The 16,824-nt window shown below is 34.6% G+C and overlaps 1 protein-coding gene and 1 long non-coding RNA gene across 2 annotated transcripts; one reads left to right on the forward strand and one right to left on the reverse strand.

The window, feature by feature from the left end:
- The first annotated feature begins 3,504 nt into the window (after window positions 1–3,504).
- On the forward strand, window positions 3,505–14,866 carry LOC145065605 (superoxide dismutase [Fe], chloroplastic-like). The gene is made up of 9 exons (XM_079012633.1): window positions 3,505–3,641; window positions 3,737–3,780; window positions 11,977–12,051; window positions 12,155–12,343; window positions 12,437–12,608; window positions 12,706–12,779; window positions 12,885–12,911; window positions 14,438–14,461; window positions 14,569–14,866. The coding sequence occupies exons 1-9, from the start codon at window positions 3,611–3,613 to the stop codon at window positions 14,677–14,679; spliced, it is 747 nt and encodes a 248-aa protein (XP_078868759.1). The 5' UTR covers window positions 3,505–3,610; the 3' UTR covers window positions 14,680–14,866.
- Window positions 4,421–7,223, reverse strand: LOC145070623 (uncharacterized). Its single transcript, XR_013690014.1, has 3 exons — window positions 6,834–7,223; window positions 5,749–6,192; window positions 4,421–4,658 (listed from the first exon to the last, which is right to left on the reverse strand). It is a non-coding gene; the product is annotated as an uncharacterized LOC145070623 (long non-coding RNA).
- Window positions 14,867–16,824: the final 1,958 nt, after the last annotated feature.

Below are 16,824 nucleotides of genomic sequence, written 5' to 3' on the forward strand. Positions count from 1 at the left end.
ATAAAGATGATTATAAAAAAGAAAAGCATATTGGTAAAAAGTAGTTTAAATAAATAAAGACTGGCCTCCTAAAGAAACAATTATAAAAGTCTATTAAGTAAAAGAGAAACACTCATTATATCAGATTAGTTCATGTCAGACTAGTTATATATACTAACACACAATAAATATGTAATGTTGTTGCAACTTACTTATGTTCTATTTTTTAATATCTTTATTTGGAGCATTGTGCTATGGACCATAACATGTTTGTATCATAGAAAGTATGAAAAATAGATCATATCATTGATTCTTTTATACTCTTTGGCATTAGATCATATCATTCATTTGTTTATCATATTATTTGTAGCATTAGATCATAACATGTTTGGATAATAAATATTTTGGATCATACACAATTTGAATTGGATCATTATGTTGATTGATTTGTAACATTTTGATCATAAACTATTTGCATCATATCATTCTTAAATCATAAAATTGCAAATGATATATTTTTAATGTTATGTTTCTTAATCTATCGTTTGGTTGTGTTATTCATAATGATATATCATCCGAAGAACCCTAAGTAGTGGATGGGACATGTGCCCTTGTAAATAGATATCTTTTCTTAGTTTGTATAATAATTAAGTGCATTGTTCATTTGACTAATTTCTAGCAACCGTGTTTTTATGGTAGATTTTTTTGTAAGCTCCAATCGGAGAGTTCTTTATTCTCCATCTTGATGCAAAACTTCCATCGAGCCATCATCTTCATATTTCGAGCAGCAGTCTGTATACATTGTCAATATCAAATGTCATATAGGCATAGAAAAAAAATGAAAGCTTCCTTGTTTGTGTTATTGATATGCCTCACCTCTTAGAGATCTTGAGTTTGAGTACGGTTTCCACAAGAGACGTGGTAACCCTTTGATGTTGATATGTTGTTTAAGCATAAAGTCGAAGTATTGATGTAATTTAACAATATGTACATCTTAGTTTGTATATGAAAACGGGTGATATGCTGCATGTCTTTTAAAATGTTCAAGCATTTGACATTTTATATATTTTGACAAATAGGTTATATATAATAGATTATTATTTAGTTATAGGGCAAATGGTTTTATGCTTTGAGTTATGTCATCTTTTATAAGAAATTGTTTAGATCAGGTTTATCAATATTATATGATGCATATTTGTATACACAAAAAGTAGTTATGTGATTTGAATTATATTATTTTGAATATTATCATTTTGAACCATATAATTTTTGAATCATTAATGGTTTTTCATATAGGTTTTAGTTCATATTAAAGTTTGGTTCATAATAAGTTTTGGATCATATCTGAGTTTGGATCCAAGTATAAAACTTATGGCAAATAGTGGTGAAGCAATTTCATAACTTGAATGTTCAAAGGTTATTTGTTGTTTGATGTATGATATGACCAGCACAAGACCTGATATTGTGTTTGCTGTAGGAAAGCTAGGTAGGTTTACTAGCAATCCTAGTACTTATCACTAACAAGCAGTAATGAGAGTGTTGAAGTATCTAAAGAAAACCATGGACTTTGGTTTGACTTATGTAGGGTTTCCTTCGGTTATTGAAGGATATTCAAATGCTAGTTGGATCACTAATGTTGAGGACTCTTCTACGAATGGTTGGGTGTTTCTTCTTGGTGGAGATGCCATTTCATGGGCTTCTAAGAAACAAACATGCATCACAAACTCAAATATGTAATTTGAATTTATAGTCCTTCCCGCCACTGGAAAGGAAGCATAATGGTTGAGAAATTTGATCTACGAAATTCCTTTGTGGCCAAAGCTTATATCACTTATTTCTATACACTGTGATAGTGTTGTCACCTTGGAAAAAGCATATAGTCAAATGTATATTAGAATGTCGCGACATTTGGGTATTAGGCACAACATGGTACGTGAGCTCATTACTCGTGAGCTCATTTTTGTTAAGTTTGTTCGATCTCAACAAAACTTAGCTGATCAGTTAATGAAGGGGTTAGCTAGAGACTTGGTAAAGAAGTCTGGTGTAGGCACTGTTGTAAAAATCCCGACTAGGTCCCGATTAATCCCTAGGCTTTACCCAACCGATTAGAGGGCTCCTAGCGATTAATCCCTACCTACAAAATGTGTGAAGTAGTAGAAAACGATGAAATGTTAACAATTTGAATAAGTTCTAACTCAATAGAAACTATTTGACGAATGATTATTGTTGTATTGATCATATTAATAATTTAGTGGTATTTACGAACTTTGTTATGATATTAGTCATATATAATTTTTTAAAATTCAACGAAATAGCAATTAATGGTCCGCGATTAATCCCCCATTAATCCCCGTTTAGCCGATTAATCCCTTAACCCTAGTCCACCGACTAGCTATCGTCAAGCGTTTTTACAACTTGGTGTAGGGATGGGTTTAACTCTACTTTATCACGATCCAATATCCAAGTATTATTGTTATTCCAAAATCCTAACGATTAATCAAACAGAAGCAGCATCCATTAACACTGCTCGTGGTTGCTGGTGGAGTGAACAAGATTAAGTGAAGTGAAACGTAGGTGAAGTTGTGGGTTATCAGATTGCAGCATCTCCATGACTCCATGTTCTAGATCCCCTACTAGGGAAAACCTCATGGTCTTTACTCTTTAAATTCACAATAAAAACAGAACTTGCATCCATCGACAACGCCACAATCCCTACTATTGATGCATCAAATTCACCCTTCACCCACCCACAAAACCAAAGTCACTGCACTTATTTCTTCATTTATATTCCTGATCTCTTTCAAACAGATAATTTTCACCCAAATATCGCATTCCATTTTCTTCATGATATCAAACAATCAAACATGTCAAAAAAAAAAAAAAAACTCGCTTTCAATTCATGATTTAGAGAAAAGAGAAGAAACAGGGAGAAACAGATCGGGGCTGGGAAGGGGAAGGCGTGAGGAAGAAGAGGATGAGCAATTGAAAAACATCTGGGTTCATCTTTAAGATTTGTGTTCGTATTCAAAATACAACACAAGTCTTTCTCTTTCTTTAGCCAAAAATCAACTATTTAAAACCAAAAATCCCCAAAATCGGAACAGATTCGAGTTCATCTAACTGTTGAAAATCCAAAAACATCAAACTCTCATTCTATTTCTGAAACTAACTGTTTTCCCTCTTTGGTGGAAATGGGTGACAGAAAGAACGAGACGAGGGAGCTAGGTTTAGGTGATAATGGAGGAGAGGATGAATGAGAATTTGAGAAGATAAAGATTGTGCGACTGTGATGTTCTGATGCCTTTTTTTTTTCCCAAAAGAAAACAGAAATCAGGTATTTTTCATTGAAATTACATGTGGGCATCTTACATACGCTATTTTGGACAGGTTGGCATTTATGTCGACATAATGTCTATTGCGCCTGTAAAATATGAGGCCATACCTACTCTCATTTAAAAGAAAATATTATTTTGTAGTACATAACTACATACTTTTAAAATAAATATAGGGACCTTTTAAAAGAAAATATTAGTACATACTTTTGAAAGTACTATTTTGTAGTACAACTTCATCAACAGTCAACCAAACTATCCTCGCCTTGTTACAACAAGCACTGCTCTTCTGCACAAGGATGGTAATGGCGGCTTCTCATCTCACCTCAGGTTTTGCGGTTGCCCATTGCTTAGTCTATCGATATTTGACAGACAGTTACTTAATTGATTACATCATATTCAAATTCCAATTAATTGCATTGCAGCATTTTCTGGATTCTCTCGGAGCTTACAATGCCCACAGAGGCAGGTTAGTTTTCTCTGTTCGACTGCATTAAACATTTCAACTCTTTTTTTTTTTTTTTGTCAAGTGACCATGCATGGTGTTGGACCAACTGCCGCTACCACTGAATGAAAATTTTGATCATTGTTTGTGGTGAGTTGGACATGTCCCATTTCCCAAACTGGTTTTCCGAAATGAATTAAGTTCTTTCCTATAAGATTTGTTTCCCTTGAACTTGAACGTATCCTTTTATATATATATATATATATATATATATATATATATATATATATATATATATATATATATATATATATATATATATATATATATATATATATATATATAGTAGGTTATAATCCGTGGAAACCACGGGTGGTATGTTTATAATTATTATATAGACAAAAAGGAATATTGTTAATAAAATTTAAAGTCATCCAGGAACACTGAAGCATAACCAAGAGCCATCATCGAGAGTAACATCCTATTTTTGCTCCACAAATGAAAATAGCATGCTATTTTTGGTTTAAAAATAAAAATGGAATGTTATTTTTACCTAAAAAATAAAAGTAACGTGTTATTTTTAACTTAGAAATGAAGCCATGCTCTTTTTTATATCAAAAATGAAAGCAACATGCTATTTCTACCATTATAGTTAACAGCTTCTTTGTAAACAATACACCATCTCTTCTCATAAAATATAGTACAATAAAATTAAAAAAAAAATATTCCAACAGGAAATAAACTACTCCATCTTTTGGTATACAAATCAACTAAATGCATTAAAAGAGCACAAAAGTAAATTGAAAGAAACTTGGGTTTCCAAACCTCGTTCTTCCACTCAACAGTTACCCGATTAAATTTTGGATCACATCTTAGAACTACAAAACGCATTTTGTTGAATCCTACAAAAATTACAAATTCACACAATAAGGGTAAACGCAGTTAGAGAAGATAATTAATATTTCAAATCATAAAGCTTTTTGTTTTAGGAAACTATAAGAAAGTTGCTCTATATCAAAAAAAAATCTTATTCCTAAAACTATAGAAAGTTTCTTAAAGTGTGAAGTTTCGTTCCAAGCTGAATTCACTAAATGTAATAACTATAGAAAGATTCTTAAAATGTTTGATGGGCCATAATTAAAAAGTTAAAAAAATCCATGGTTTTATTTTTCTTAATAAAGACAATAAAAAATCCAAATTATAATGTTAAATGATCTTATGAAGCATAGGTAATATTTATAAAAGAAACAAAAAATACAATATAAATTAGTTAAAGGGTAGCAACGTAAAAAAAAAATGAGGTCTTAACTCTTAATAGTAATAATAGATAAAGACACCATCCGGTTTGTAACTTCTTAACCCAACTGTTTAAACAAAAAATTATCATTACATCTTCAAGAAACAACATTAGATTTAAAAAAATGTTGCAAGAAAGACTTAGACAAAACCTCCAGGTACAGAAACCGGTTGGACTTGGCCAAAAGAATCATGTTCATTTTAGTATCTAGACGTTGAGTAGCCTAGGATGCAACCAATATCAAAGTCCAACATTCTTCCCAAATGGTTTCATTATAGAGGAACACCATGATTCAGACACCGAATATCGAATATAATAGTTAGATTATACCAGAAAAGATTAATTAGATTAGTTGCCCCTTATTCTATCTTGAACAAATGACGATTATGGTGTTGTTTTAATCTCTCATTTGAATAATGAATGCATAATTGCTCGATGCTATTTACCTAGAAATGTCAAAAAAGACTCATTGTTTAACTATAAAAAAATCTACAAAAAGGAGAAATGAAAATAAACAAGGTAAAAAACCTACATCAAATCAACCACTGGTTCAAAGTTAAGGTTCAATATGATGTTTTCATCTTTAACAACATATCTTTCAACTATACCCTGTAAAAATGACTATTTATCTTTTATTTGTTGAAAATATATACGATTATTAAATTCAAAGTGATTTAAAAGAAGGGTGAATTTACATGAGAAGTAGCACAAGTGACCACCAAGGATTCTATGAGAATGTTGACTCTTGGGGCAGGCCCTTCTAAATATAACACAACTCGGTCAAGCTTCTCGGGTAGCACAAATGTACCCTCTAACTTCTCCCATCTCTCTTTGGAAACAGAAGTCCTAAAATAAAAAAGGTTACTCTTCTAACAACTCCTGAAATTGTAAATCATATATACAGTGGCCCACAAGTGACTGAAATATGCATTTACCTTATGATTTACATATACTTTGTTTGTGATCCATGATATTCAAGTTTAAGGGTGGCGATGACATCAAAATGGCCATGGCCATGGCCATGGAGATGGAGATGTGGATGTTCAACCGAAACTCCAACATGTGCAATTAGTGTGTAAGTTAAACCCGGTGCAATTAGATGTGACACTGCTGCTATCCATGTTCCAGTCCGTCGATTTCTGTAAATTAAGCAATGTTAGTCATTGTGGAATCAGATCACATCAAAAATGAACACATACCCATAACAGATGGATTGTGAGAAAGGGGTGAGGGAGAAAAGCCACAAAAAAACTCATCAACCAATAATGAAAGTAGGCGATATCTATGAGGAATTAACACAAACACCTGGTGGGCGAAACTGATGGCTGATGGGTTCTTCATAACTTTATTGTTTTCAATATCTTATAAAAATTAAGCACATTTATTAAGAAACTGAAACGGCCTAATGTGAAATTTAAAATCAAAAAGAGGTTTACCTGCGATCTGTGGAGCTTTGTGTGATCTTTAATAAAAAAAATCTAAAAATGAAATTTTGAATAAAAAAACTATAAGATTGTTGATTATTCAAATTTTTAGATAGAGTACCATTTCAATTGATCAACCTAAACCATAATATATGGTAGATTTAATTGCAAAAAACATTAAATTTGTCTAGTTTTGTTAAAATTTAAACCTTCTCATACATTTGCACTTAATTATTGATGATCATCTTCATCAACACAAATCTGAGATGGGGTAAAATTCTTCTTATCAAGCTTATAGATAAAAATGAGCACAAATGAAATAAATTCACAGACAATTGATGATTATCCTATGTCACCTTCGTGATTGTCTTCTTGAAGCTCTTTAAAGTCTAGAACTCTGCAATTGAAGGAAGCAATGATTGTAGACATATATACAAATAGTTGGTGGGTAAACCCCTAAAAAATCAAAAAAATTGCAGCTTACATCACTAAAACTAATTAGAACTGATACAAATCACAAAAATAAAGAAATGGGAAAGGGGGAAAGAAGAGACATACATGAAAGGAAATGGAAAGAACTACGACAACCTTACCACTACAGTTGCAAAGATGAAATATCGATTAAGAGGTATCCCATCTCCAGTTTCTTAAAGCGAAAAAACATCGTGATCACAATAAAAGAAACGATTGTTTACCTCGTTCAGTCTTCAAGTCTTCACATTCAGAAACCCTAAGGTTGAAGAACATAATGGTGGAGATGAGGTAAAAGTCAAGGATTTGAAGCCAAATGGATTAACGAGGGGTGTTTGGCTAAGCTTTTTGAAAGGGTAGAAGTCTTTTAGGAAAAGTTGCAAAAAGTGAGGATTCTCTAACTTTTTCAAAAAGTTTATTTTTTCTTATATAAAAAGTAGCTTTTATAAGATTACCAAACATCTTTTGCCTTTTCTTTCTTTTCCTAAAAGCTAAAAGATGTTTTAAAAGATAAAACAAAAACCCCCTGAGTCCTGATTTTATGGGATTGATGGAAAATTTTGACTGATATACGGAATCAAGAGGATATCATATGGCCAGATTGAGCGGACAATGAATTTTAAAGGGTCGAAGGGTATTTTTGGAACTTCAGTTAAAAGCTATTGGCGGGATAAAACGATTTTAGGGGGCTAATAGAATGTCACCTGGCAAAATTGCTTTTATTTATTAGATTAGGGGATATATATATATATATATATATATATATATATATATATATATACACACACAACAACAACAACTAGCCTTAAATACAAGAGATTAATTAACAATACAAGTGCTATCTAATCTTATCATTATCTCTAATATTAGTTCTAATATTATCGCTAATACCCCCCGGCAAGCTAAGCGGTGGTGGGCCAACACGAAGCTTGGTACGAAAACATTCAAACAACGGGCACGGAAGACTTTTAGCGAAAATATCGGTTTGCTATAGATGCGTAGGAATGAACTTAGTGTTTAGTTTAGTTTTCCAGAGGACACCAGTTCACGAATAAAATGATAATCAATATCAATATGTTTTGCTCGTTTATGAGATATGAGATTTTGACCAAGAAATAAGGCACTTTTGTTGTCACAGAAAAGGGTTGGAACTGAATCGGCATGAAGCTCACATAGCAAATGGGTAACCCAAATAATTTCTGAAGCAATGTTTGTCATGGCTCTACACTTGGACTCACAACTAGAACGGGTGATAGTGGGTTGCTTTTTAGCACTCCAAGATACAATATTTCCTCCAAGGAATATAGATTGGCCATAGATTGAGCAACGAGTTTCAATTCATCTAGCCCAGTCAGCATTAGAATAACCAAAGACAAATGAAGAATGTGGCCAAGTAAAGTGAAATCCATAGGAGAAGGTGCCTTTAACATAACGAATGATACATTTTATAGCCTGGAAATGATCGATGGTAGGCGCTTAAAGGAACTGGCTGACTTGATTGACAGCAAACGAGAGATCGAGACGTGTAATCGTGAGATATTGAAGAGCACCAACAAGTGATCGAAATAAAGTGGGGTCGTCGAACACAACACCTATAGTGACAAGGTGGTTAGTTGTGGACAACGAAGTAGTGGTGGGTTTTGACTCCAAAAGACCAGCACGAGTTAAGATGTCATGAGCATATTTGGCTTGAGTAAGGAAGAGACCATCAGAGGTGCATGTGACTTCAAGACCATGAAAGTAGTTTAGCCTACCGAGACCCTTTGTAGCAAACTCATTATTCAGACGAGTTATAAATGTGCGAATCAGTGTGGGATCATTTCCAGTAAGGATAATATCGTCGACATACACCAAAAGATAGAGAAGAGTAACGCACTGATGAAAAACAAACAAAGATGTGTCCGCCAGGCTACAAAGAAAACCAAGACTTATTAGAAAGGTACTGAGACGTTGAAACCATGCACGGGGAGCTTGTTTTAGACCGTATAGAGCCTTGTTGAGTCGACATACATGAAGAGGAAACTGATCATCAATGAAACCTGGTGGCTGTTCCATGAAAACAGTGTTAGATAGGGTGCCATTGAGAAATGTATTTTTTACATTAAGTTGATGTAAAGGCCATTTTTCATTACCGCAAGAGAAAGAACAACTTGAATAGCAGAGGCTCTGACAACAAGACTAAAGGTGTGCGAGTAGTAAGGTTGGGAACTTGAGTGAAACCTTGCGCGACTAGAAGAGCTTTATATCGATCAACTGTGCCATCAGAATGAAACTTGGTTCGAAATATCCACTTGGATCCCACAACATTTGCGTTTTTGGGTCTAGGAACGAGACACCATGTATTATTTGCACGTAAGGCTGCCATCTCCTCTTCCATTGCCATCAACCATTACTGGTGCTTTACTGCAGACTTAAAACATTTAAGGGTGGAGGAGGTGAACAAGGAATGTATTAATCACGAGTGTTAAAGAGATGTTAGGTCTACCCGGTGCTTCGGTTTGAAGATACCCGCTCGAGATCGAGTTATCATAGGGTGCGTTGGTGGGACAACCTGTGGAGAGAGAGCCAGAGGTGGTGAATTTGGTATCAGAGATTGAACAACCAGATCAACTGAAGGCTGCTGATCAGTTGCAGGTTGCGTAGGTGCTGATTGAGGAGCCGCAGAGACGTCGACACACGGGCAACAATGATCGGCATGGGAAGAGGCATGTGAACCTGTTTGTTGCGATGTTGGAGGAGAATCCGGTATGTAAGAAATGGGCAGTGATTCATCAAAGGAAGTGATTTGTAGAGCCTTAAGGGATGATGAAGATGAAGAGCCAGCATAAGGAAAAGTTGTTTCATCAAACTGGGCATGTCGTGTAGTGTAAATGCGATTAGAAGTAGGATCTAAGCACTGGTATCCTTTATAGTTTGTGTTGTACCCAATAAAGATGTATGGGGTACTTCTTGGTGCTAATTTGTGAGGTGAATAATCTCTTAAATACGGAAAAACACGACAGCCGAAAACTCGAAATAATCATAATTCAACGATGAAGAGAATAATAACTCAAACGGCCTTTTGTTGTCAAGGAGCTTTGATGGTAACCAGTTGATAATAAATACCGCAGATGTGAAAGCACCGACCCATAATTGGGCGGGAACTTGTGCATTAAACAAAATTGCAAGGCCCGTTTCTGTTATGTGGCGATATTTACCTTCCACCCTACCGTTTTTTTGGGGAGTATACGGACACGAAACACGGTGATGAGTCCCATTACTCACAAAGGTTGTTTGACATGGTTGTTAAGAAATTCTGTACCACCATCACTTTGAAATTTTTTAACCTTGGAAGAGAATTACGTTTGGACAAAGGTTAAAAATTTTGTGAGAATCAACGGGAAATCAGACATGTGCTTGAGTGGATAGAACCACATCAACCTGGATAAATCATCCACAAAAACAACATAATACATATAGCCCTCTGTAGAAGGTATTGGTGATGGTCCCCATAAAGTGCAATGAATAAGGTGTAGGACATGTGAAAATTGTTTGTCATTTTCATTAAAAGGTAATTGTTTGCTTTTGGAGAGTTGACAAGAAGAACAAATTGTGGGTTTTGGCAATACTAAAGTAACAGATAAATAACCCAATTTTTCTAATAAAGAAACAATGTCAAAAGCTACATGTCCTAGTCTATTATGCCAAACTTCAAAATAAGCACTAGTCCTTTAATTCCGTAATGCTGCTAAAAACGTCTCATTTCCTTGCTCAAGTATGTAAACTCCTGCTTCACATCTACCTTTTGCAATGATTTCCTTGGTGGTTAGATTCTGGATTGCAAAAAAAGTGTTAGATAAGATAACGTCTACTGGTGAGTCATGAGTGAGTTTGCTAATGGAAAGAAGATTTTTAGTGATGTGAGGAACCACTAGAACATCTAATAATTTGAGATTTTTTAAGACATGAGAAGTACTGGTACTCGTTATGTTTAAAAGATTACCATTTACAACAACCACTTGATCGTTGCCAGCATATGAGGAGTGATGAAGATGTGTAGAGGAGTTTGTCATGTGAGATGAGGCACCTTAGTCAACGTACCAGTCTGATATGATAGTATTGCACTTGTTTTGAAAAGCATGAACAAGGTTTGCATCAACAGTTGAACTTTGCTGAAACGTTGGTAGATCAGGACATGAGGATGCATAATGTCCGTTTTTGCGATACAGTTAACAATGGGGAGGACGTCTGCCACGCCCCCTGCCACCAGAAAATCCACCACGTGACTGAGAACCTCGGCCCCTGGTGTTTGACCAGCACTTAGATGAGGGTTGAGTTTGAACTGTGAAGGCAACAGTAGCAGTTGTGGCATGATTTTGGATCAATTTGAGGAAGAGCTCGTGACTTTCTGCATGTGAGAGAAGAGTATGGAAAGAGGGACATGGTATGACTGCTCGATGAGCAGTGCAGAATGACTCAAAGGCAAAATCGAGTCCACATAAGAACCAATGTACTTTGTCCATGTCTTCAACCGAGTGACCAACAACAGCTAATTTGTCACACACAACTTTAAATTGTCGACCAAAATCAGAAACAGAAGAATTACCTTTGGTCATTTGTCTCAGAGAGTCACGAAGGGTATGAACACGCTCCATGGAATCATGGTTGTAAGCGTGTTCAAGAGATTGCCAAACAGCATGAGCAGTAGTGAGGTTGAGAGTTTCGGCCATGGCCTCTTCTGAGAGAGACGACTGGATAACTAATAGAGCTCGCTGATCTGAATCGACCCATGTCTGATATTCTGATATTCTGGGTTTGGACAAGGCTTTTTTTCAACTACAATAGTAGCAGGCGGAGAAGGAGTAGAACCATCAACATGGCCATATAAGATGTACAACAACTAGCCTTAAATACAGGAGATTAATTAACAATACAAATGCTAGCTAATCTTATCATTATCTCTAATATTAGTTCTAATATTATCGCTAATACTTCCAAATAAAGATGCAATTTTTTCTCATCTTCTAACTACATTTATTTATATTACAGAGACGGTGTAATAGGAAAACTGTTCATCAGAAGATATCAGCCAGCATTGATCTGAAGCCTCCTCCGTATGCACTGGTAGGCCTAATATGTTGTATGATGAGTTACATTACATTACATTATATGTGTTTAACTCTGTAATATGTATTTTTACTGTTCCTGTTACATGTGTGTGTGGTAGGATGCTCTAGAACCACATATGAGCAAACAGACATTCGAGTATCATTGGGGAAAGCACCACAGAGCTTATGTCAACAACCTAAACAAGCAAATTGAAGGAACTGAACTCGATAAAATGACATTGGAAACCATAATTTTGTCTTCATACAACAAAGGTGATATTCTTCCAACCTTCAACAATGCTGCACAGGTATCGTATGCCATTTGTTGAATTTTTTAAACTTACTTTCAGTGGTGTCAGATTTTAATGTAAATCCATTAATTGTTCAAACTCTTGGATCAGATATGGAACCATGAGTTTTTCTGGGAGTCTATGAAACCTAATGGAGGTGGAAAGCCTTCGGGAGAACTTTTGGAACTGATAAACAGAGATTTTGGATCGTTTGAAGGCCTAATCAGTGAGTTGAAATCAGCTGCCACTACTCAGTTCGGTTCTGGTTGGGCTTGGCTTGTTTGTAAGTGTTTATTAGGCTAAAGTTTGAAACAAAATAAAATGCATCCATGTTAATTTTGATGCGTCTTGACATTTCTACCCTTTGTGTTTCCTTCTAGACAAAGAGGATGAGAAGAAACTTGCTGTCGTGAATAGCCCAAATGCAATTAATCCTCTTGTTTTGGACTACCATGTGAGTTAAAAACTAAAGATAATAATTATAATATTTTTATTGATTTTTTTTTTGTAACCGTGGACTAACTAATATAAGTTGGTTTCTTTTTCTTCTATTTTGTAGCCTCTCCTCACCATTGATGTTTGGGAGGTAACACATAATTCCCTATTTCCCTTTCGTTATAAAGAAATGAAATTTATGCCCCACAATTTAGGGATGTGCTTCGGGCCGGAGCCGACCCGAACCCAAATAACCCGAATTGGACTAAAAGTGGGAACCGAAACCCAGACCAATTATACTAATATGGGACTGGTTTGGTTCGGGTAGTACGGGTTTCGGTTCGGTTATTAACCCGAAAGAACCGAAATAACCCAAACAAACATTTACACTATGTTTTTGAACTGAAATACCTGAATAAACTGAAATGACCCGAATAACCCAAATAAACCGAAATGACCCGAATAACCCAAATAAGGAAATTTTATATTTAGTTTAAGAAAAAAGAAAAAAAAATATTAATTTAATATTTTTTCTTAAACTAAATATAGAATTTTCTTATTTGGGTTATTTGGGCTATTTCGGTTTATTTGGGTTATTCGAGTTATTTCGGTTTATTCGGGTTATTCGGTTCAAGTGACTATTCACTTTCCGGGTCGGTCTTTTTGGCTCGATTAAACCTTTATTTGGGTAACCCGGACCGAAAAACCCGAAACCCGAATTGGGCAAAAACAGATACCCGAGAACCGACACAAATAACTTATTTGGTCCTAATTCGGGTCGGTCCGGTCCGGGTTTCGGTTTCGGTTCGGGTATTCGGTCCAAACGCACATCCCTACCCCACATTGTGACACTGTCGTTTTAATTGGAATCGATGGATCCTTAAAACTTTATAGTTTTGTATATATAATCATATGTTCTTTTTACAAAAGAGTCAGCAGTTAAACAAGCAAACTATTTGACTGTTCATTAAGCATTTAACGTATAAATGAACATATATAAACAATGTTTTTGCTAAAGTTATTGATAACCACTTTTTATAAGTTACGTTTAAAAACATCATAGGTCTTTGGTGTAAACAATGTTGCATAAGGAAATGGTCTTTCACAGTTTCACTCCTCCCCTCATAATTTTTTAAAAGAAATAAAAACAATATTAACTTACTACATAAAAGTATTAACAAATATAATTAAAATCAAAATATTTCATTTAAAATTAATTGACTTAATCAGTTGGAGTGAATTAGAGAAGGGAGTTCAATAAAGAGAAAGGGAAAGAAGAAACCGGAAATACTATTTCTTTTAAAATATACAATGCTTGTATTCACATATGGATCCACTTTGGATTTATATGTGGATCCACCCTTTAAAAATATAGCCTTGTTTTAATTAAATACAGGAGAGACATGGTAGAATTCTCCCTCTCCATATCCCCATGGCCATGCCAAATTGCCAATAGTCGTTTTAATTTTACACAATGTTTGTATAACAAACACCATTATATATATTCTGTTTTTTTCTTTTTCTTTTATAGAAATATCTAGTTGAAGGATCTATTGTGTAAACTTAAATTAAAACAATAGTGATCAATTGCGCATCATGATCATTAACCCATAAAGAAGGAAATTAAATTATATATATGACACATTCACTTTGAATCTAATATGTTGTTACTTGCAGCATGCATACTACCTCGACTTTCAGGTAAGAATGTGTCCCTTTAATTTACTCATTTAATCATATATAATATGTGTGTGTGTGTGTGATGAGATATGAAAGGTTGATTAGTGAAAATTGTATATGTTTTGTAGAACCGTAGGCCTGATTATATATCGGTGTTCCTGGATAAGCTTGTATCATGGGAAGCAGTGAGTTTGAGACTTGAAGCAGCCAAGATTTTGGTGGCAGCGAAGGAAAAATGAGATGGCTGCAATTGATGTATATATACGCGATAGAGGCCCGGGAGTTTTTTTTTGACAATGAATGATATTTGTATTTGTATCTGTATCGTTATTTAACTTGTGTCGAAGTTATTGGTTTATGATGTCGTATGGTATGTATGATATTTATCGGATTACAAAGAAAATTTGAAAAAGTTATCAAATCGAAGGGGATGCAGCCTACTTCTTATTTAGTGATAAACTATTAGAAAATAAAAACTATTTACACACACACACACATATATATATATATATATATATATATATATATATATATATATATATATATATATATATATATATTACAAATTTATTAGCGAAAAACAGAAAACTAAAATATAATATACAATTACGCATTACATAATACATACATACTTACACATTACAAATCATACATAGCATACATATGAAAATGGTACACCTTCTAGTGGGGGTTAGGTTGGTCATTCTCCTAGTTATGTTAGTTTAAAAACAAATTTTCACAAATAGTCCTTATGATTTTGATTTTGTCCCAAAACAATCCTTATGAAATCTTTTTTCTATGAATGTTTCATTTGGATGAAACATTACACTTCAATGGTACTTATGACTAACATTATTAGTTTTCTGTTAAATTTAATATGAAAATAATATATTGTCTCTCCCTCCCTCCCTCCCCCCCTCTCTCTCTCTCTCTCTCTCTCTCTCTCTCCATTAAGAGCATCAAGAATGGCTTGTACCATCAATCAATTTGGTCCCTATCCTGTAACCTCATCTTTCTTGTCTCATTTTATGTTCTTGTTGCAAACATTGATTTGGCCACACCATAACCACCAATAATCACTACTTCTGCCAAAAAAATTAAAAAAAATCAAGCCTTCAAATTGCAACTCATCATCCCCATCTGTCATGTTCTTTGATTAATCTTATAATCGATAAGTGTGACCTACGATCCAACAAAAGATGAAGAAGAAGAAGAAAGGGTTGGGGTTGCTTCGACTAATTAATGTTCCCATATTGGCCTTTCTTTTGTGTGTATAATCTTGGTTGAACTACTTAGATGAGCTAAACATTGGTGATTATGAGTTAAGCACCTTAATGTTATTCAGTTCATAAATTCACCATTTTAAAATACTAAAATATCTAAAGAAAAAACCAAGAAGTAACTAATTTTATAGAAAATCCCCCCAATAACCATTTATTTCTCAAGTCTAAATACGAAATGAGGACCTCACTATGGAATTGGGTAGACCTGGCAAAACATGACACAATACGAACACTCGACACGAACCCGACATGCAATGTAACAGGTTTGGGTCAGAGATTTCGCCACATTTATGATCCGTTTAATTATATATTATTTATTATAAAGTTCATACTTTTATAAATATATCATGTAACGTCCTATTTTCACAACAAAAATTATCATTTTTATTAAAGTAAAGCTTCCAAATTATAAATCTATTATGAATAAAACTGTTTATTCCAAATACATTTATTGAAAATCAGAGTAATATTAAAGCACGTAATCTTCATTGTTGTTGATGAATGTGTCCAGTCACGTCTCTGCCTTCCCATGACGACCGATGATACCTGAAGCAATAAACAAATGGGTAAGCACAAGACTTAGTGAGTTTTCCCAAAAATACCCCATACAAGCATGCATAACAACCCACATTAATCATCGGATTGGAATGCCCAGGCTCCCACACTACAAGAAAAAAGGCCTTTTACGACGCGCAAAATACGACGCTCATTGATCTATGTTACGCAAAGGAGAGTGACATTAGAAAAATGTCATCTCTTCAAAAAAATTAAGGATAGAAGACACGCATTATTGCGCGCCCTTAAATTAGTGTCTAAAAAAAACACGGAGGGCACCTATAATAAAATGCGCGTCGTCTAAGGATGTCGCTTTATAATTTTTAATGGAACGCGCGTTCCATCCTTTAACAGTAGGGGGAAATGAAATTCCGAAAAAATTAAAAATCCCGCCTTCCTTTTTTTTCTCCTTTCCCTCTTGCCCTGGACGCTCCTTCCTTCCCCCTCCCGACATTGACTGCTGCTTACTTCTTCCCTCACTTCTACCTACTGGAACCACCATATCTCCCACTCAATGTTGAAATTGTTAGAAAAAGCCCTAATTAT

Source organism: Lactuca serriola, chromosome 8 (genome assembly GCF_051521515.1).
Source record: "Lactuca serriola cultivar US96UC23 chromosome 8, Lser_US96UC23_V15, whole genome shotgun sequence".
NCBI classification, from domain to species: domain Eukaryota; kingdom Viridiplantae; phylum Streptophyta; class Magnoliopsida; order Asterales; family Asteraceae; genus Lactuca; species Lactuca serriola.